The 22,164-nt window shown below is 36.4% G+C and overlaps 4 protein-coding genes across 8 annotated transcripts; 3 read left to right on the top strand and 1 right to left on the bottom strand.

Annotated features, from left to right (window-relative positions):
* Positions 1-1,581: 1,581 nt before the first annotated feature.
* LOC111779278 (probable peroxidase 61) lies at positions 1,582-3,588 on the top strand. The gene is made up of 4 exons (XM_023659395.1): positions 1,582-1,892; positions 2,663-2,842; positions 2,930-3,089; positions 3,161-3,588. Exons 1-4 carry the CDS (start codon positions 1,635-1,637, stop codon positions 3,577-3,579), a joined length of 1,017 nt encoding a protein of 338 aa, XP_023515163.1. The 5' UTR covers positions 1,582-1,634; the 3' UTR covers positions 3,580-3,588.
* Positions 3,589-4,232: 644 nt separating this feature from the next.
* Positions 4,233-7,863, top strand: LOC111778179. Of its 2 annotated transcripts, none has more exons than XM_023657864.1 (8): positions 4,233-4,355; positions 4,486-4,577; positions 4,701-4,774; positions 5,462-5,553; positions 6,228-6,336; positions 6,590-6,603; positions 6,758-6,863; positions 7,446-7,863. In XM_023657864.1, exons 1-8 carry the CDS (start codon positions 4,290-4,292, stop codon positions 7,607-7,609), a joined length of 717 nt encoding a protein of 238 aa, XP_023513632.1. In that variant the 5' UTR covers positions 4,233-4,289; the 3' UTR covers positions 7,610-7,863. The 2 variants fall into 2 exon arrangements, with proteins under 2 accessions (XP_023513632.1, XP_023513631.1); XM_023657863.1 differs by having other exon boundaries at positions 6,758-6,859; positions 7,442-7,779.
* Positions 7,864-8,524: 661 nt separating this feature from the next.
* Positions 8,525-16,862, top strand: LOC111779165 (something about silencing protein 10). 3 transcript variants are annotated; one of them, XM_023659242.1, is made up of 18 exons: positions 8,525-8,719; positions 9,772-9,912; positions 10,061-10,152; positions 10,962-11,006; positions 11,037-11,082; positions 11,297-11,445; positions 11,649-11,783; positions 11,922-12,058; positions 12,338-12,425; positions 12,654-12,833; positions 13,101-13,274; positions 14,026-14,103; positions 14,248-14,384; positions 14,539-14,668; positions 15,259-15,509; positions 16,104-16,164; positions 16,255-16,323; positions 16,439-16,862. In XM_023659242.1, exons 2-18 carry the CDS (start codon positions 9,810-9,812, stop codon positions 16,568-16,570), a joined length of 2,007 nt encoding a protein of 668 aa, XP_023515010.1. In that variant the 5' UTR covers positions 8,525-8,719; positions 9,772-9,809; the 3' UTR covers positions 16,571-16,862. The 3 variants fall into 3 exon arrangements, with proteins under 3 accessions (XP_023515010.1, XP_023515008.1, XP_023515011.1); XM_023659240.1 differs by having other exon boundaries at positions 8,526-8,719; positions 10,962-11,082; XM_023659243.1 differs by lacking the exons at positions 8,525-8,719; positions 9,772-9,912; positions 10,061-10,152 and adding an exon at positions 10,258-10,396 and having other exon boundaries at positions 10,962-11,082.
* A 708-nt stretch (positions 16,863-17,570) lies between these two features.
* LOC111778142 (selenoprotein F-like) lies at positions 17,571-20,868 on the bottom strand. Of its 2 annotated transcripts, XM_023657809.1 has the most exons (5): positions 20,582-20,868; positions 19,956-20,014; positions 18,940-19,121; positions 18,295-18,368; positions 17,571-17,737 (listed from the first exon to the last, which is right to left on the bottom strand). In XM_023657809.1, the coding sequence occupies exons 1-4, from the start codon at positions 20,781-20,783 to the stop codon at positions 18,296-18,298; spliced, it is 516 nt and encodes a 171-aa protein (XP_023513577.1). In that variant the 5' UTR covers positions 20,784-20,868; the 3' UTR covers positions 17,571-17,737; position 18,295. The 2 variants fall into 2 exon arrangements, with proteins under 2 accessions (XP_023513577.1, XP_023513576.1); XM_023657808.1 differs by lacking the exon at positions 17,571-17,737 and having other exon boundaries at positions 18,077-18,368.
* Positions 20,869-22,164: the final 1,296 nt, after the last annotated feature.

Here is a 22,164-nt window from a genome sequence, read left to right as displayed (position 1 = left end):
AAAACTCGATCTTATATGTTTTAGTCAAGTTGAATGGGACTTGTTGTTCAGAACCCGATCTTATATAAAACTTAAATATCAATGTAATAGCCCAAACTCATCGCTAATAGATATTGTCCGCTTTAGCTCGTTACAAGTCGTTGTCAATCTTACGATTTTAAAACGTGTATATTAAATAGAGGTTTCCACACTATTATAAGAAATGATTCGTTTCCCTCTCCAACGAGGTGGGATCTCACAATCCACCCTCCTTGGGGGTCAGCGTTCTTGTTGACACACTGTCCCGTGTCTGGCTCTTATACCATTTGTAATAGCCCAAGCTCACCGCTAGTAGATATTGTCTGTTTCAGCTCGTTACATATCGCCGTCAGCCTTTAGAAGACGTTTCCACACCCTTGTAAAAAAAAATGTTTCGTTCTCCTCTCCAACTGATGTGTGATCTTACAATCCACCCTCATGGGGGCTCAACGTCTCTGCTGGCACACTGCCCAGGCTTCCATTTGTAACAGCTCAAGCTCACCGCTAGTAGATATTGTCCATTTCAGCTCGTTACGTGTCGTCATCAACCTTTGGAAGATGTTTCCACACCCCTATGAAAAATGTTTCGTTCTCCTCTCCAACTGACGTGGGATCTCACAATCCACCCTCATGGGAGCTCAACGTCTTCGCTGCCACACCACCGAGTGTCTGGCTCCCATTTATAATTGCCCAAGCTCTCCGCTGTAGATATTGTCCGTTTCAGCTCATTACGTGTCGTCGTCAACCTTTAGAAGATGTTTCCACACCCTTATAAAGAATGTTTCGTTCTCCTCTCCAACTGATGTGGGATCTCACAATCCACCCTCATGGGGACTCAACGTCTTCGCTGGCACACTGCCCAGGCTTCCATTTATAACAGCTCAAGCTCACCACTAATAGATATTGTCCGTTTCAGCTCGTTACGTGTCGTCGTCAACCTTTAGAAGATGTTTCCACACCCTTATAAAGAATGTTTCGTTCTCCTCTCCAACTGATGTGGGATCTCACAATCCACCCTCATGGGGACTCAACGTCTTCGCTGGCACACTGCCCAGGCTTCCATTTATAACAGCTCAAGCTCACCACTAATAGATATTGTCCGTTTCAGCTCGTTACGTGTCGTCGTCAACCTTTAGAAGATGTTTCCACACCCTTATAAAAAAATGTTTCGTTCTCCTCTCCAACTGATGTGGGATCTCACAATCCACCCTCATGGGCGCTCAACATCTTCGCTGGCACACCACCCAGTGTCTGGCTTCCATTTGTAATTGCCCAAACTCACCGCTTGTAGATATTGTCCGTTTCAGCTCGTTACGTGTCGCTGTCAGCCTTTAGAAGACATTTCCACACCCTTATAAAAAAATGTTTCATTCTCCTCCCCAACTGACATGGGATCTCACAATCAAACATCCACGCGTTACATAAATCATCATAACCTCCATAATCAACGTCAAATTATTTCAACCCAAGTAACATCGCAAGTGCCACATGGACTACGAATAAATAACTAAACAAAACAAAGATTATTGTGTATAAATAACCCAAACCCATTAATGAATAATTGGAGTTAAGAGAAGAAATCCTTTGATTTTGAAAGGAGAGAGAGAGAGGGAAAGATGATGAGAGAGAGAAGAACAAGGTGGCTTGTTCTCTCCCTTGTGGGGCTAGCCTTGATGAGCTGCCTGTGCAGCGTGAAGGCTGAGAACACATTGCAGCCGCCGGTGAAGCTCATATGGCATTACTACAAGCTCAACACAACATGCCCTGATGCTGAGACATACATAAAGCATCAAGTCAAGTTGTTTTGGCAAAAGGATAAGAGAATCACTGCCAAGTTCCTCCGCTTGCTCTCCGCCGATTGCCTCTCGAAAAACGTATATCGATTCGCTCGAGTCTTGATGTTTCTATTCGTTGTTTGTTGTTTCTCGTTTTTAGTTTATGAAAATTATACTATGTTTAGATTCGCCCGATTCGTGATGTTTTTATTCGTTGTGTGAGATTCCACATCGGTTCGGGAGGATAACGAAACACCTTTTATAAGGGTATGGAGATCTCTTTCTAACGGGCACGTTTTAAAATCTTGAAGGGAAGTCCAAAGGAAAAGCCCTGTGGGCGTGAGCTCTTTCATGATGTTTCTATTCGTTGTGTGAGATCTCACATCGGTCTGGGAGGAGAACGAAACACCCTTTATAAGGGTATGAAAACCTCTCCTAACGGGCACGTTTTAAAATCTTGAAGGGAAGTCCAAAAGAAAAAACCATGTGGGCGTGAGCTCTTTCATGATGTTTCTATTCGTTGTGTGAGATCCCACATCGGTTCGGGAGGAGAACGAAACACCCTTTATGAGGGTATGGAAACCTCTATCTAACGGGCACGTTTTAAAATCTTGAAGGGAAGTCCAAAAGAAAAAGCCCGGTGGGCGTGAGTCGTTACACGTTGTTTGTTGTTTCTCGTTTTTTGTTTATGAAAATTATGTATATGGGGTCGGAGTAGAGATTTTTAAAAAAATTTGGATGGAAAGATAGTTTGAAGGTAAATTGTGTGGTGCTCGAGTACAGTAAGGACGTAGGAATGAACCGAGATTACGTCCGAATGAGAATGACGTTTTAGGATAGTTACTAACGAATTTGATTACTTTATGTAGGGTTGTGATGGTTCGATACTTCTCGATGGACGAAACTCAGAGAAAAACGCACCACAAAACCAAGGCCTAGAAGGGTTCGAAGAAATCGACAAGATCAAAACCGTACTCGAAGACCGTTGTCCCGGTGTTGTTTCTTGTACAGATATTCTTAACCTAGCCACTCGGGATGCTGCCCATTTGGTATCAATCAATTTTCATTCACTATACTATTTCTATGCATGTCATACGTAAATCATAATCAAACGTGATCTTAACGATTCGATGCAGGCCGGTGCACCGTCGTATCCGGTTTATACGGGAAGGAGGGATTGTTTAAGAACGAGTATCGATGCGGTAGATTTCCCGTCCCCTTCTATATCATGGCAAGAAGGGCTAGCATATTTCGAGTCCAAGAGTCTCGACGTCTTAGACATGGCAACACTTTTAGGTAAGTCCCTCGAAAAACGAGTCGTTATTAATTACGATATCCGTTACTAATCGATTAACTCGAACTATTAGGAGCACATTCAATGGGGCAAACACATTGCAGCTACATCAAGGACAGGCTATACAATTTCAATGGCACAAAAAAAGCAGACCCAACAATGAACAAATCATTGTTAAAAGAGCTTCAAAAGAAATGCCCAAAGAAATCAAAAACAGACCCAACAGTGAATCTAACACCAAAATCTGGAAATGACTATCAATTCACAGGGCTGTACTACTCGAGGATCCTTTCGAAGAAGGCGGTACTCGGGATCGACCAACAGCTTCGGTTCGGGGACGACACGATGCAAATTGCCCAAGAGTTTGCTCCAAAATCTGGATTTGAAGACTTCCGGAGATCCTTTGCTTTGTCCATGAGTAGGATGGGGAATATCAAGGTTTTGACCGGAAAAGATGGCGAGATCCGGCGGAATTGTCGACGGAGAAACTAGCTCGGTGGCTGAACCTGCCATTGTTGAGGAAGAACAAACAAATATTGTTTACTTATATTGTGAAGAAAGAAGAAAGAAATTTATCTTTTGTTTATCAATAAGATTTTATATTGAACGGGTCGAATATGATATATATAATAAGAATATATACGAAACTATACGTGTTACTGTCATATTTGAGTTATGTTCAAATTGACTATAAGTTTAATCAATTTGTTACTGTCAGTAAAATCACAGAAACTTTTAACTTTGATACTGTATACATTTTTTACAACGGGAAGTGAGTCAAAATTTTATATTTAATTATATTCTCGATTAAAACCTATCTTAAACATAAATAGAATTTGTCGCTCGTGTCAACGTGAGTATATCTCAATTGATATAAAGTATGTGCTTGAATATTATTAAGGCATAGATATGTATATGTATATGTATATATATATATATATGTTACGTGTACTCGAGATGAAAATAGAGTTAAACCGAATCCGTGTCGCAATTTTATCTTTTTTTTTTTTTTATAAAAAGAAACCTAAAAAAAAATTGAAGTAATTTTAAGTTTAAAAGAGTTAGAAATGGAAAGGAGGTAAGTTTGAAAAAAATTTGCGTAGCCGCGTATATGTTTAGAAGGAATTAAACGGCGTCGTATTACAACTTGGATAAGTCTTTGCTGGAAGAGAAACTTTCAAGCTGAGGCGCGCTTGAAAAAAATGGCGTCCGCAACTGCAACGGTGGCCAACATCGCTTTAGAATTCCGGCGGCCAGTTTTCACCAAAGTAAGTAATTCTATCCATATTCTCAGAAGCCTAACTCATGAATCGAATCTCGAAGCTCCACCGCATTTTTCCGCCTTCCTCCCGATATGTTTGGGATATTACCATTTTCAAATCATTTTTTGTGTTGCAGGTTCCTGTTAATGGCCGCCGCCGCAATGCTCTGGTTTGTCTGAACTTCGGAGGCGTTGAATTTGAAAATGTACAGGATAGGCTGTGTACGAGGTAAACATGTATTTTGATTTGTTTTTATTTGTTTATTGAGCGGTGTAGTGATGTATATTGCTTGTTCAGTTAACTGTACATAGAAACTGATGTATAGAAGTAGGAACGTTTCTTCATTTCCAGGTCCTCAGTTTCTTATAGTCCCCTAGTAGTTGGTTCCAGGTTTTTGTCCAGACCGACGGCCATAGCTAGTTCAGGTAATTCTGACTCTAGTCATGAACTTCAGTATGTTACTATTTAGCCTATGTATATTCAAATTTGTAATGGTTTAGATCTATTGTGGACTACGAGGACTAAATTATGTTCATTGACCACATCGTACAAGTTTTAAAATACAGGAATCAAATTGTTCATGGACCAAATTGCTTACTTGATCAAATGTATTTTTTAACTTTATTTTTCTTCTTCTTTTCTTCCAGAATTGATAACCATTTGGTATTCAAAGTATAAGCTTATAAACATTACTTCCACCTATGAGGTTCTTTGTTTTGTTATCTGCCTTCTAAAAAGTGTGTTCAAAATTCAAGCCAAATTTGATTTTGTTATTGGAATTGACCAAGAATTTAAATGTTTCTTTAAGAAAGGTGAAAACCGTAGCAAAGAATTTGTTAGAAAATAAGCATAAACTACGTAATCGAACAGCTAGAAACAAAATCGTTATCGATTCGGGTCATAGTAATTTGGAAGCTATGACAAAAGTTGGACTGTTTTTACCAGTAAATCTTGTCTTGCGTGCACTCAGAAGACATGTTTCAAAAAGTTTAGCATATTGCAAATCGTGTTTAAGAAACGTGATTGTAGACCTAAAAAGTGGGTAAGAAACACAATGATGGATTTGGTAAAAGTTATCCCTGTTTTGTTGATCTTCTGTTTTGATGTCATAGGCTTGGAGGCAGCCATCACAGATTACAAAGGTGCTATAACCTTAAAAAATGCTAAAATAGTTGTAGAATCTGAGGATGAAAGCATGATACAGGTAAAACTACCTATGTGAACTAGTTGTAGCGTGCATAACATTTTAGGTTGTAGCATAGAGTTTTACCACTTTGATTTTCATCCCAAAGGAATTTACATCTAATACTTTTATAGCATTTTAGAATACTTTCCTCTGACAAGTTATCGAAGATCTCATTCTGCCCTTAAACTATTCAACTTCGTTTCTAGTTTCACTTTCAAGAGTAGATTTAATGCTGTTTGATGCATGCTGATACAAATCTTATAAGATGATATGTATATTTCATATTGGAAATTTGGTGGAAGCTTTTATCCTCTTAAGTCATAAATTATACATATAGTTCCCCATATGAAATACAGATCTTACCAAATGTATTTATATTTCATATTGCAAAATGGAGGCTAATCTATTACTTAGGCCTTGCATTCCAAAATTTGATAGAACATGGTTTATTTTATTTATGAACAAGATGGTAAAAACTTAGAGGGATAATCAGAGATTTCTCTTCTCCCCAACTGGCAACTACCATACTTAACTCATGAAAAGCTTACATCCTTAAGAGACTACCGTCTCGTTATCTATTCTCTTACTCTCCCAAACCTCACTTAGTTACAACTTGTGCCCACGGTAGGAAATCAAGATGTAAAGATTGGGTACATATCTTTGATAAATGTCTAATGAAATCTAATGAACAGCTAAGAGTGGACTTGACTGGGGACGAGACGCAAAAGGTATTCGATCAGGTTTTGACGAATTTGGCCCGCTCAGCCCCGCCAATGCCAGGATTTCGTAAGCAAAAAGGAGGTAGTACCGTGATTTTCCTCCCCCCCTTCACTGTGAATGTCGTTACAACCGTTCATTTATACTGCAACACAAGTCTTTTACATGTTCATCCATATAGACAAACATGAGAATTGAGAAGTACCGTTTCTATAATTACGAATTCATATATGCAGCTGCTTTTACCCTCCTAAATTTTTATGTTTAGTAGCAGATGACTCGACTTTATATGGTTTCTAATGTTTTTGTGTTTTCATGCCCGTTGATGCTTGGCCAGGGAAAACTTCAAATGTGAGTTGCTTCTCTTTGCCTTTTCAACTTTCCCCTTTGGGTTTCCAAGTACTTTTAAGTTGTTATGTCCTTTTTTCTCAATATCGTTCTATTCTTATACATATTGTTCTATTCTTCCCCAAGGTTTCTATTTGTAAATAACGAATTCCTTCAGGTCCCAAAAAGCTTCCTCTTAGAAGTCCTTGGTAAGGATCGGGTCACAAAGTTCGTCATACAAGAAATATTAAACTCAACTATGGCAGATTATGCAAAGAAGGCAAGTTGTATCCTCATTGCTTTGCTCCTTTCTTATACCTACTGCCTGTGTGCTGATTGTAATTTGGGAGCTGTTTTTGAATTGGTTTTCCTAGATGCCTTTTAGAAGTTAATTGTATTGGGTATATTGAAATCACTATTCGTTAACTATTTACAAACTTATAATTTTGATGATTGTGTCTGTATAGTTTCTATATCTCTATGTTTTTAAAAGTTTCAATTGTGATTTTACATGATAGAGCGTTACCATCATTAACTAAAATGATGACACGACACGTGAGATCCCACATCAGTTTGAGAGGAGAACGAAACATTCTTTATAAGGGTGTGGAAACCTCTTCCTAGCAGACGCATTTTAAAAATCTTGAGAAAAGTTCAAAATAGAAAGTCCAAAGAGGAGAATATTTGCTAGCGGTGGACTTGGGCTGGTACATGACACGGCTACTACACATATATTTTGTTAATTTGGCACGACGTAACAGACAAATGATAGAAAGAAGTCAAACAATTAGATAAAGGAGGACGTAGTTTATGAAATGAATTTGATACAGCTCGTTTTTCTTTTGTTTCGACTCCAACGCAGGAAGATATAAAGGTGAAGGACAAGATGGTTAACACAACTCAAACAGAAGATGAACTGAAAGTGTTGTTCAGACCTGGAAAAGAGTTTGGTTTCAATGCTATACTTGAACTTGAACCTGAACCCGAACCCGAACCCGAACTTGACTCTGCTTCAGAGGATGAAAATTGAGCCAAACAGGTCCCCCTTTCCAACTGAAGATTTTCTCCACTTGTTCTTTCTTGGCCCTCTTTCAAAGTTTTGGAAATATTTTGTTGAAGGAACAAATGTTTAATTATCCATACTGATGCATTGATCAGTATTAATGAGTTCTAGTTACTAAGTTATTTGTTTACTTGTTATTTTTATCTGTTTTTAGTTCATACTACACCTAAACTAGAACTTTGAATTACAAATCTTAATGGAAGTTTCTCCTAGTTGAGGTATGTTTTTGCTCATACTGGAACGAGCTATTCACAGATTGCAAGTTTTTACACACAGTTGGCGGGCGGTGGCGTCCAACGTGCCCATGTCGCTGAAACAAGCGACAACAACCACCGGTCGTAGTGCGTAATCCTTCCCACGAAAACAAATACTACTGCATTATGTCAATTATTAATAAAAAACATGCTTGAGCGAGTGGTTGGTATTATCAGGTCAGTAAGGACAGACTATTAGAGAGTCGTCGAATAATCTCAAGTAAGTGTCTCGTATCTATCTCAGTTGTTCGTAGTATCAAATTATTATGTGGGGTGATGATTAGAGTCTTGCTAGCTAACTCCTAGCAGTGAACTAAAGGATCTCCAACTAATCGTAGTTTTTCAAAACTCGGGATATTTTTTAATTTATTTTAAAATTTAAGAGTATTTTTTAAATAAGGGGTAAATTTTAAAAGTATTTTAAAATTAATTTAGTAAATTTTCATTTTAATACTAAATTCAAACATACTATTTAAATATTACAAATTAAAATTTTAGAATAAAATCGATACCCTATAATATTTGGGATAAATTATAAAATAAAAATTTAAAGATAATTAAATTGAAACATATTATTTAAATAATACCAATAATAAAAAATAAAAAAATAAAAATTTTCAATCCATTCATCCCACTTTGTTAAACCCTAAACCTTTCATCTTCCTCTCACTCTCACGTGCTTCCCTTCTTCTGTTTCCCGCCGGCTCATCCTCCCTTTCAGCAGCTCAGTATCGCTGCCGTTGCGCTACCGCCTCTCCGATTCTGTGCCGCCGTAGCCTCCTCAAGCGGATTGCGCCGGTTTTCGACGCTCTTGTTGTTACTGGTATTCCTCCAGTCTCCTTCTATGTCTTTGTTCTCCCTCGAAAAACTCAAATTTAGAACTCGTCTCATGAGAGAAGAGGTTCTTATGATCCTTTTCTATTGTTTTTATAGCTATAGCAGAACAGCAAGGAAAAAAAAAAAAAATCAGCCTTGTGGAAAAATTGCGATTAATTTCTTGCATCTGTTTATCAATCGATTTATCATCTGTATGTTTATTGGGTGCCTGAGGAAATTTTCCTTGTTTCTAGTCTCCCAGATCCTCCAAAGCACCACCAACCATGAATTTTCCAGCATCTCCCTACTTTAGTTATCAAGAACCAGTCGAAGTAATATATCGTATTCCAATTTTCCCTAATAGACAAAAGGTCGCAGGCATTATTTGAAATAAAATAGTCTAGCTTTTGGAAACTTTTACCTTCATGGCTGGTTGTTTCTGGATTCATTAGTCGTTGTTAGAAACGGAGGCTCTTTATCAATTCTCTTTTAATCCGTAGCTCGTAGAACTAGGAGGTCCAATGACAATTACACGAAAACGAAACTTCAAGGATAATAATCCTTATATTGATGCTCTCGGATATGGTGTTTTCATGTTGAGCTTCTTTGTCCACTCATTCTCCTTTATTACGAAGCTTGATACTCTAAATATTGAAGTGGAGATTTCCTTCTTCATCAGTTGTCCCTCGTGGCATGATGGTCTTGCTCTAAGCGTATTACATGGTTTTTTGTAATATTCTATTTGGAGTATTTGATACTCATTTCAACTTTTCAGTAATCGATAAGAAGTCTTGTTTTGTGTTGAGGAACTCGCAACATGAGAATCTCGGAAAACACTTATGCTATGCAGTCAAATTGCTGTCTCAATTTTAGAAACTAGTAGACAATTTGCATTATTTGTCCAGAAAAATTCAATTGACTTTCAATGGAAAATGATTCTGGAAACTTCTGCAAGTCATGTTCTAATCTACTCTTTGGATGATATGAATGTTAGAAAAGTGTGGTGCTTTGCATTTTATTTTGGTTATAGGCTTATAGCCAACTAAAAATTTGTTGCAGGTGTATTATTCTTTTTGTTGAATTGAATTTAGCTAATTATGGGCAAGAGAAAGAGTCATAAGCAAGAAAAAAGGAACTCTAAGAGAAGAGTTGCAGACGATGATGCTGCCTCTGAAGATATGGACGATGAAATTGATGCCTGTAAGATTTTTGTGTTATTTAACAATATTTTTGTGTGTTTTGTTGTTCACTGATATGTCAATTTTTTTTGGATATCTTTAATATCCATATGTATCATGGTTGAGAAAATGGAAACAATGGAGTATCATGATTTGTATCACGTTTGCAGTTCACAGGCAGAGAGATGTTATTCCACTTGATATTAATGGTGATGCTCCGGAGTCAGATGAAGATGCTGAGCATCCTGTTTTTAATTTAGAGGTTCCAACATCGTCCTTTATCTCATGTTGTAGAAGTATCTTTGTCAATTGTATTTACTTCCAGCCAATCATAGTTTTATGCATAATTGACTCTCACACTTCTCCAAAAAAAAAAAAAAAATTTAATTGATTCTGAAATTTCTTGTGTTTGGATGAGCTTAACACGAGGACCAGAAGAAAAATGGATGTATTTTATTTTGAACTTTGGAGGACATGAAATTGCTCGATGATAGGAAGGGATTTAGGTACGTCATTTATCTTTGGCAAGAGATTGAGGAATGTATTTCTTTGAGCAGTGACAAGAAGGAATGTGGGATTGTCACCCTGAACCAAGTAGGCAACAACCCTTTTCTTGACAATTCATCCTTGATAGACTTGAGAGTTTTGGGGAGGGAGAGGGGATGATCATATGGTCGGGCTTTCTTTTAGAGTTTGTGGTTTGAATGGAATGATCATCTCTTTAGATAAGGAAAAAGACATCTAATTTTATTGAGGCTACTCCCTTTTAGCGTTGTATTGGAGTGAATAGGCTCCTTTTTTTTAACTATAGCATGTCTATTCTCATTACTCACTGGAAGTACCTTTTAGTAATTACAAGTCGGTAGGGTTTTTGTACACATTTCACCATATCAATGTAATGGTTTTTTTATTATTTGGATCAAGACAATCATCTTTTGTTTCCACAGTAAAAAGACTGCATGTGCAATTGTGCATTGCAATACTAGTCTGATTCTTTCCCTAATCCATGTACGAGAGCTTTCAGTTCCTACTAAACTTTCCTTAATACTTACATTTGCTCTATCTTTTCAGGGTGTTGACGATGAAGATGAAGATGAAGATGAAGATGAAGATGAAGATGAAGATGAAGATGAAGATGAAGATGAGGATGATGATGAAGAAGATATCCGTGATACTGGTTTTGCTGCAAAAAGTAAGACGTGGTTTGAGAAGTAAATATATTTTAAATTTCTTGTCTCTGCTCATTTTTGTTACAGAATAACAACTCATGGGTCAAAAAAATCTATCATTGAATTCAACTTTATATTAAGAAAAAGAGACAGCATGACACGACCCAATTTTTGATATCCATCATAATTATGGTTTTTAATCTGTTAATCTGATCCAATTTTGCTTGTTTGTAATAGTTGCCAGACAACAGAAGTTCTTGCGGGAAAAGTTTGGTGGCGTAGATGATGAAATGCACGAGGATGAAGATGAGGACATGGAAGAACAAAAGACTATATGGGGCGGAAGGAAAGGCAAATACTATGATGCTGATAATCGTGATTTTGAAGTGAGGACCTAAATATTATGGTTTTTTCTTGTTACTACTTAACTGGTTCATTTCATCTTTTTTGAGTTTGACTGTCAATCTGAATGGAACCGTGTTTCTTTTCTAGTGCTGTCAATACAATGTGCTTTAATTTATAGTTTCATTTTATCGAATAGAATTCAAATTGTAGTTGAAATAATATTTTATATTTTAACTCGATGAAGATCCAATCAAGTGATGATGAGTCCCTTGCCGAAGAGGAGGAAGAGGTAATTCGATTGCAGAAGGAGAAAGCAAAAACTTTCTCATTGGAAGATTTTGGCATTGACGATGAGAGTGATAGGGAGTTAACTCTAGAGGTATTTGTTTCTCTTGTATTGAACTATCAAATATATCTCTCAAGTAAAAAAAAAGGAAAAATCAGTTGGAGTAGTTTTTCGCTCATTGAACTATAAACTCAACGAACTCTTACATGACTATAATTTCTGCCATCACAGGAAATATCTGCAAAAGGAATTGATCCAAAGACTTCAACCAGAAATGAAGCTCCAGATGATATGAATGCTACATATCAGGAGATTGCTAAAGACGTGAATTCTCTTACAAGGGAGGAGCAGATGGATGTCTTGAACAGGTATTTGCTTATTTATTTATTTAGTTTTTCATCACCTTCATGACACTTCAACCAGCCTCCGCCTGTGGTCAAAGCTTCCTCAATTGCTTGCAATGGCTGCCTTACTATTCCTGTATTAATTGAGATTAAAGTGATTGTGGAATTGCTTATGAGTTTGTAATCCATTCAAAAAGATTATACCAAGTATTTCTACAACTTGCTCGATCTCTTTTTCTTTGTGAAGTTAAAATTCTCTATGGCTTTCTTACATCTCCCGCTTTTGAAATTTTGGTATTATAGTTCTGCTCCAGAGTTAATTGGTTTGCTGTCCGAATTGAATGAAGCAGTGGATCAACTTGAGAACAAAATTAATCCAGTTTTAAACAAGGTACGTTTCTCTCATTTAGCCTAAAATTGAGCATCATGCATGCTCAACGCTAGTGAGGTACTTTTTCCTATTGAACATAATTATTTAAAATGAGAACAAATTCCATATTCCTTACAGAGTTTATTAGGATTCTGCCTTGTTAAGTTTGTATTCGATCGATTTTCTGTTTACTGAGATGACATTGGGCATTACTAACTTACTGATCTTTACACTTGATTATTTCTTTAGGTTAAAAACGGGAAAATTGCAGTGGGAGCAGGACTGCAATATTTGGAGTTAAAGCAGCTTATTTTGCTCTCTTATTGCCAATCTATAGCCTTCTATCTTCTCTTGAAGTCTGAAGGGCAAGCAGTACGAGATCATCCTGTAATAGCTCGGCTTGTAGAGATAAAAAGCTTATTGGATAAGGTTCCTTCCTACCTCTCAATTCAGTTTTATATGCTTAACCACTAAATAATTTTTCCCATCAAATCATAACTATTCTTTTTCTCCATTAGCCTGTTGTTGTCGCATTGTATGAAAATAGTCTACCTAGCATGACAAGTGCCTCATATTTTCTTCCTTTGTTATGCATGAAAACGAGTAGTGCTGTCATGAGGGTCGATATATGGTCTGTTTTTGTTATTTATGTCACCTGTCCGTGTTGCAAGTGTGAACTAGTTCTGTAACTCACAGGTGAAACAACTTGACGAGAATCTTCCATCCGAGTTAGAAGAGATCATTAACAAATATCATCAAGAAGAAACAGATGTAAAACTGAACAAAGAGCATGCTTCTGTTTTAGCTGAGCTCTTCACAAAAGATCAGGGGTCTTCTCATCACGCTTCTGATGGCCAAGAAGTGGGATTGGTATTGCTTCAATCTAACACTAGGTTTTTGTTTATACATATTTTAACATGCCGTAATGTCTTATATGCATGTCTATATATCTCAACATCATATATTATTTGAGGTTTATCCTTCGTTTGTTACTTGTTCCAAGGGAAAATAATGAAGAAATATTTTACCTTTCTGAGTCAGCATGTGTTGTTTTCATTAAAATAGCAAACATTGACAAGTTTTAGAAATTGTTTGTCAACTGTTTTTGAGATTTAAAATTTATCATATGTTCCAATGATACCCACATTTGGATAATGATCTGCATCTACCTACACGTATATCATTATTTTCTTTATTTGGTTATTTAACATCATATGATATCCTATATTCATTCTTCAAATTTGAGTTAATCTTCAGTATCATGAATGCTTCTATAATTGCAAAAGCAGAACACACCATATTTAGGCTTTTATGGGTTGCGTTCAAAATAGTTTTCTGCTAGGCGCACAATAGTTTACTATTCCGCACAAGTTTCTGCAACTTATTTGAATATGTGACACAGTGAGAATATTATCTAATGTTAAATATAAAATGTAAATGGAATAATTAAAATAACAAATTCATTAAATTATTTCTGACTAGAGTTTAAAGTTAAAATCGGAGAAAGTTAAAAAATAGTTCGAATTTTGATCAATCATCATTCCTGATGATGTCGATGCCATGTACGTTGGAAGGGTGAATGCATCCAAAATTGACTTGTAAGATTTTGTTTCATATGCAGCCCAATGCAAAGACCGGATCAGACAACGTGGATAAATTGAAGGAGAAAGGCAAGAAAGAAGGAAAGCATAAACAAGTGGTAATTGTGCAATGTGCACTACTAAATACGTTGATGAGTTTTTTTTTATTATAATTCTTAATTGCTCTTATCATCCTGTTTCTATTTGGCTTTCTTTAATTTTTGTTTATCATCTAATATTTAATTTAATTTTTACATTTGCAGGACAATCAAATGGGTGTCCAGAGCATGGAAATGTTAAAAGTAAGAGCCCTTCTTGAAGAAAAGCTAAAACAAAAGGACTTCACTTTAATTGAACCAAAGCAAAATGGAGCAATGAAGCACCTGCAACCAATTAATCGGTACTGCTTTGGTTATCCTTTTTTTTTTTTTTTTAAACAAGAAAATTACTTTTCATTGATGTGATGAAAAGAGACTATTACTCAAACAATATGGAGTTTCTCTTATTATTCGCTTGTATTCTGACAAATAATTTATCCTATTTGGACCATGCAGGAAGCTCGAAGCATATGACGATTTTAAGGATGATACTGATGCTCAAGCTGCTAAGAGGAAGGGCCGAGATACTTCTGCCGGTGCAGCAGATCTCACACGTCTTGTTGTCGCCAAGCTGAAGAAGCCAAAGGTTTGAACGATATATCAACTTGACCCTTTCATTTCCCCTAATAAGGATTATTTGGATAGATGAGGAGTTGGGTTACCTTTTGCACATGTTGCATAAACGTAGTTCCAGTTTCACTAAGGTTTGAATTTGATGGAAACAGCCAATTCAATCTTGGAGACTAAGAGCATTAATCTTTTTCTTTTTTCTTTATGAAAAAGCCATACTTTTGGGAGATGATATACAACCATGCCATACAATAAAGGATAGTCCAAACCAAGAGGAGCGAAGATAAAATAAAGAAAAAAGCCAGACAAGACTAAACGAAGGGCGGGCTACAACTATTAAAAATAAGAAACACTTAACTCCGGTTATACCTTCTCTTGTCTCTCTTCGGTTATAGGCAATCAAAGTTTAGTGTTCATGTGTTCATATCCAAGTATTAGAATTTCAAGATACTGTTCAAATAATGAATTTAACAGACATGAATGTGATGCATAACAGATGCAAAATTGCGTGCGGGGATATAAAGATTTGTTTCTGAATTACGATGCTTGCATTTAGAACATTTGTGCCTAATGGTATTTTATGCTTATTTGGTTAACTCCCTGAAGGTCATTTCTGGTGATGATGATTTGCCTACAAGAGATGATATTGGAGAAAGACGAAGGAAATATGAACTTCAAATGCTGGCGAGAGCTGGATTCAAGTCAAAGGACGGCACTAGCGTTCTTGAGAGTGAAAGCGACGGTGATGAGGATGATGTGAAAGGAAATGGTGAAGCAGATTCTGAAGATGAATTCTACAAGGAAGTCAAACAACAACGTGCTGCAAAACTTGCTGCCAAAGCTGAAATTTACTCCAGGTATGTTTCTATTATTGTCCTCTTTTGGTTTTTCCCTACGGGTTTCCCTTCAAGGTTTTTAAAACACGTCTTCTAGAGAGAGGTTTCGACGCCCTTATAAAGAATGTTTTTCGTTCTCCTTCCCAATCGATGTGGGATCTCACAATCCACCCCCTTCGGGGCCCCGCGTTCTCATTGGCATTCGTTCCCTTCTCCAATCAATGTGGGACCCCCCAATCCACCCCTTCGGGGCCCAACGTCTTTGCTGGCACACCGCCTCGTGTCCACCCCCTTTGGGGCTTAGCCTCCTTGCTGGCACATCACCCAGTATCTAACTCTAATACCATTTGTAACCCAAGCCCACCGCTAGCAGATATTGTTCTCTTTTGGACTTTACCCTCAAGGTTTTTAAAACGCATCTGCTAGGGAGAGGTTTCCACACGCTCATAAAGAATATTTTGTTCTCCTCCCAAACCAACGTGGGATCTCACACTTTTCTGTACGACTCTTTTATATATCACATATGTTTCTATCACCAATGCTGAAGTTTAACATTTCCTCTCCTTTATATCATTATGTTAATGCACAACATTGTCTAACAAACAACTTCTGCAGGACGACGGAAATTCCATCGTCTCCGAAAACTGTGGATGGAAAACGCAAAATCACTTATCAAGTAAGTACTACCTTTCTCTCCATCAGCTTTTCCTCTTTCGATTCAGTCGTTGCACATCGATTCATTTACATTTTCACACGATGTGTTCAGATGGAGAAGAACCGAGGCTTAACTCGACCTCGAAAGAAGTTGACGAAGAACCCAAGAAAGAAATACAAGGTACTTAACAATATATGCAAATCATCAACCCTTTCACCATTAGAACACATTTCTCCCTCCATTAAAATTTCTACTTACATCTCTGTCCATGTACTTGTGAATGTGAATGGTGCAGTTGAAGTTTAAAGATGCAGCTAATCGTCGTAAAGGTCAAGTCCGAGAAGTTAAGCAGCCTATTCATTCGTACGGTGGAGAGACGACGGGAATTAACACAGGAATCAGTCGGAGCATCCGGTTTAAAAGTTAGAACAATGGGATTGTACCAGTTTTGTCTTCTTGAGAGTATTACGGGCATGAGGAAAGCTATATTATTCAAGTTATTTTTTTTCCTTCTCAATCAGTAGTTGTCAAGTAGCATAATGTTCTTTATATGAGTGTCTTGATCAACTTCAAGAGAGCTGTGTTTGGCTTTAGATGGATCAAAAAGTTGGTCAAGTTGTAAATCATCTGAGAAAATTTATGTTAGATCAATCTAAATCCGTTTGGATAACAATTTTATTTTTGGTTTAATGTATTTGAAATATTAAATTAACCCTCAATTTACATTTGAAATCTTTGTACATGATGAACTAGAAGAATTTCAAGATCCATACGAGTATGTCAATATTCTAATTAAATGATCAAGATGAAAATTGAACTAATTTTCAATGTCTTAGTTTTGTTTTGATGAAATATATTGATTTTAGAAAGAAATTAGCTAAGTAAATTAATAAAAGACAATGTTAATACTTTTGATTTATAATTTATTTAAATTATAAATTTGGTTTTTATCTTAAATTTTTATGAAAAAAATATTTATAAATTTTGATATTGAACTTCTTGTCATCCAAATCGAGAAACTTTGCCCTACTATCTACATGGTCAGAAAAATTGTCTTATACATGATGATGCGACGCGTGCATAGGGGCTCTGGAACATGTAAGTGTCCTCTCCTACTACCGGCACGGTCTGAAGAATTGTTTTATGTATGACGACAGGTGCCTAGTGGCCCCTGCACATATAAGTGGCCCTATCCTACTATTGGGCACGATCGGTTTTATGTATGACGACAGGTGCCTAGTGGCCCCTGCACATATAAGTGGCCCTATCCTACTATTGGGCACGATCGGAAGAATTATCTTATGTATGATGACACGTGCCTGGTGGTTCCTACACATGTCAAGTTATGATATGATATGTTATGATGATGCAATATGTTACGACGACATGAGATGTATGACAATATGTTATTGTGGGTAGTACATTAGATATTCAAATATATTATTCTAAATTTAACAAAGATTCTATCAATATTCATGGGGAGTTATACATTTGTGCATTGAGAAGACCATTTACTATTTCTTGAAGCTCGATCTCTCCTCCGGATGGACCATATAGCCAAGAGAAACCATAAACCATAATAGAAGAACTTGCCCTGTAAATATTTCGTAGTAGTCTTATTTGACCATACATCTTTCTTGGTACATCCAGATAATAAGTAGGAGCATAAATTGAAACATTCTGGAGCTACCAAAATAGTTATTAAATCATTAGCACCGGCACAAAAACATTCCCCCTAGAGTGGCTCAAACATTCTATCAATATTCATTGAGTTGAGCCAAATGTACATAAGAATAGACCTCCTAGAGTGGCTCAACATTTTTTTGAAGAAGCACTCAAAGCCTTTAACTCGGTAGAGTTGCTGTTTATCTTTGTATACTTCTAGAGCGTGTTGTGTTTGTACAATTCAACACATCTATTTGGATATCAGTTCATTCGAATTCTCAAACATTATTGTCATTTTTCCCTTTTCTTTTCCTTCTTCATTTTGAAGTTCAAAGTGCTTGAAAGAGTTTGTGAAATTAAACATAAAATTTACCAAAACACAAAACATAAGATACTAACATATTGCAGTATCAAAGAAAACTACAATATAACAATAGACTTTAGAGTTTTTTACAGGGATATTAAAGAAACAAGGAAGATGAGAACCTTAAATTGCTGAAGATAGCTTAACCTTATCTTGCAGGAACTGCAAAATATGTTCACGTTTCCAGTTATCAATCCTGAAAAAAAGGGGAAAAAAACGTAAAAAGAAAAAAAACTTCTTATGTCATCTTTTGTGACATATCAATTATAAATGGTCATTAACCAGAAGCTAAAGCAAAATTTATATCTATGTACACCATCTTAACCTACACATATTCTCCATGATTTTGATCTAAAAGATATCATATGAACTCTATGTTATGGATGCTTGCAAGCGTTCTTCTAGACGAGATAACAAGTCGTTTAGTAGGGCAAACATCAACATTTACAACAGAAATTAGAGAGTTTTAGGGGCATAAAGTGGAACATCTTGTAGGGAGATGCGACTTTTGGCTAGATTTAATCTCCCTCTTCGAGGGTCTATCTAACTCCAAATGTATTTGTAACCATTTCTTATCTCTTATTCTTAATGATTAGAGCTCTTCTTTCAATCTCTAGTTTCGCTTTTTTGTTTAAGCATTTCTTTTGTATTCTTTTGTACCTTATTACAAGTTTGATTCTCATAAGAAAGAAACATCAACATTCACGACCTTAACAGGGTCTCTCCATAAGTATTATAGTGGAAAATTTTAGGCACTTAGAAGTTACCTGATGCTCTCTTTATGTTGGCCTTCATCATCCAGCAAAGTCAGCTTCGGCGGAGAGTTGAAGATATATTGAATCTTAACAGAAGGGAATTTATCCTTTTCTTCTTCAATGAAGCCAACAATTTCAGGATAGAAAACTAGCTTCCTCATGCAGACCTCCAGTACAGCACCAGAATAAGTTATCTGCAGTTAACGAATTTAGTTAATTGGCTTTCATCCTTTGTTTAGTTAAACAGCAACCATGGTGGACAAAAATTTTGGAACCAGAAATTTGTTTTGAGATACTGTAATCGAAAAAAGTGGGAGTATGTTGCAAGGTATTTGACCAAATAGAGTGTAACAGTCCAAACCCACCGCTAGTTGATATTGGGGGGTCGCACATCAATAGAAGAGGGGAACAAGTACCAGCGAGGATGCTGGTCCCTGAAGGGGGGGATTGTGAGATCCCACATCGGTTGGAGAGAGAAATGAAATATTCTTTTTAAGGGTGTGGAAACCTCTCCCTAGCAGACACGTTTTAAAAACCTTGAAGGGAAGCCCGAAAGAGAAAGCCCAAAAAGGACAATATCTGCTAGAGGTGGGTTTGAGTTGTTACATAGAGTCGTCTAATTCCTTTAGAATTGATCACTATGACACCTCTCGTACACCTCTAGTAGATATTGTTTACTGAAACCTTATTTAGAACCACAATTTTTATAATTTCATGGAGGCAAAAATTGTTAATCCTGCATACTATGTTAAATTAATGTGTTTTCAACCGATATGTCGACCACATGGACAATACACTATTCACAATGGAATAGCAAATCAAATTCAGTCTCGACGTAACAATCTAAGCCCACCTCTAGTAGATACTGTCCTCTTTGGGCTTTCCCTTTCAGGATTCCCCTCAAAGTTTTTAAACGCGTCTGCTAGGGAGAGACTTCCACACCCTTATAAAGAATGTTTCGTTCTCCTCCCCAACCGATGTGGGATCTTACACTCGAGATATCAGCACATCTATAAAATTTTGTGTACCTTACTCGTGGCATCATCAGAATCCTCCGTGCAACACTTCAAACAGTCTGCCACTAATTCTGCAGAACAACTTTGGAAATGAGTACAGCATGTAATTTTAAGAACAATGCACTTCAAAACTATTGCATTACATAAACTGACACGAGACAACTGCAGATTCAGAGTACTATCAGTTATTTTCTTCATTTGGATTTTGGATAAAGACTATTGGAACTCATAATGTAGCCTTCACAAATCCAGTGTTGCCAGAATTGTCATTTGGTATTATAACATTTTTTCAAATTTTTCTGCATAACTCAATTATAAACTCGCACGTTGTTTAACTATGATGCTAAAAGGCAACAGGCTATTTTAACTCAACATCTTGCAACCTATTTCCTGTTTCCAAAATCCAAATCAAGCAATAGAAATCCATAATCGAAATCAACCACAAGGCGAACAATCAATCGTTCAAAAGAAAAAGAAACGCGGAGAATTGAGAAAACAAACGAACAAAATCCATTACGCTGCTGCGAATTCACGATAAAATCCACGAAAAATGGAGATGTAGTAATCCAGAAATAAATTCAAAACCGAATCAATCATGCGTTCGGAAAACCGTGTGATCTGTGAATCGAGCGCATCACCTTGATCTTTGATGTATTCAGCTAAAGTGTGGCAATCAGAACAGAGAGCGAGGCCAGTGAAACCTAGATCCTCACATTCTCTCGAGCTGAGTTGCTCCTTTGACCAAGCCAACGGCATCGACGCAATGAATATTATCGCCGCCGCCCATGCCGCCATTCCCACCACCGTAGCGGGCCTCTTTACATCGGTGAATACCTGCATCTCTGTGTCGACCGTCGACCGTCGACCGTGGGGAAGAAGCTAAGTCTCCAGACGATCTGAAAATTCACTAAAAATATCATTATTATTTTTCGTTCTCTTTAACAAATTAAATCAATTTCTTTTTTTATTTTATGGGGTTTTTTAATTAATAAAATTAGTTTTTGTTAAAAAAAAAATTAAATTAAAAATTAATTAATTTGAAATTTTATTTAATGCAAAATTAACAAAAAAATACGGTTTTAAAATTTTCAATAATATTCTTAAATTTCTTAAAAAATTTAAAAACATACTCGATTGAGAGTCACTATCCAAGATTTTTGTTACGAAAATAAAAATTAACATCAAAATATTATAAGAATCGAGACGATAAGGACTAACTAAAAAAAAAAATACAATAAAAAAATCACGCTCTCTACAACTGGAAGCGTGGTTAACCCGATTCTAACGTGATTTCGATGTGAATTTTGGTAACGGGTCAAAAAGTCAAAAAGGAAATAAGTACAGGGTTGGAAAGAAAAGGGATAAGATCCATGTGGAAAAGTCGGGAAAGTCGAGGTTGAATCAGCAGCCATGTTTGAAGCCTTTTTTACCATAAATTTTGTAACACTTTCATATCTACATGATTACCGTCATTCGAACATAATCTCGGTTCATTCATAATTTTTTCGGGTCAAAATATTCTTTTAAGGACGTTCCTAAATTCAATTCAATATTAAAAAACAATATTCATAAAGAAAAAGGCTTTATTGACCGACCAAATTTAACTTTAAAATTTACATTTTTATCAATTTAAATTTAAATTTATAGGCATTCGGGCCGATTGGGCCACATGTCTCAAAAACATTATTGTTACGTTAAAAATTAAAATTGTGGCATATTGGCTCGTAAAAATTAAAAGAGATTATAAATTTTAATATTTAAAAGACATAAATAAAGTTATTAAATACCTATTTATAAAGTAATTAAACATGTGGTAGAATAATTATGTCACATGCAACTTAACATATATAATGATTTAAACTAAATTATTTTAATATTCAAGATTGAATCACCGTGTAATTTAAAAAATATATAACAAAAAGCTCGAGGTGGACACGAGACTCCTGTAAATTAAGAAGTTGAGTTTATGTTTCATATATACTGATCACTTATACCTATAGTTATGTTCGATTTTGAATTTAGGGTGTTCATATGATCAGAGATCTCAACCGACCTAAACTACTTGTGGGTCAGATTGAACTTTTGGAAAACTGAAAATTTGGGTCGGTTTGGAAGTTGACGTTTTTTTTGTCGGGTCAACTAGACTAACCCGATGAACCCGAAAATAAAACCCGAGCTAACCCAATCGCATCATATCCTCTTTTGGGTTGGTAGCAGCTTT

This window comes from Cucurbita pepo, chromosome LG17 (assembly GCF_002806865.2).
Source record: "Cucurbita pepo subsp. pepo cultivar mu-cu-16 chromosome LG17, ASM280686v2, whole genome shotgun sequence".
Classification (NCBI taxonomy): domain Eukaryota; kingdom Viridiplantae; phylum Streptophyta; class Magnoliopsida; order Cucurbitales; family Cucurbitaceae; genus Cucurbita; species Cucurbita pepo.
Note: the sequence above shows the minus strand (reverse complement) of the source record. Positions and strands in the feature narration are given on the sequence as shown.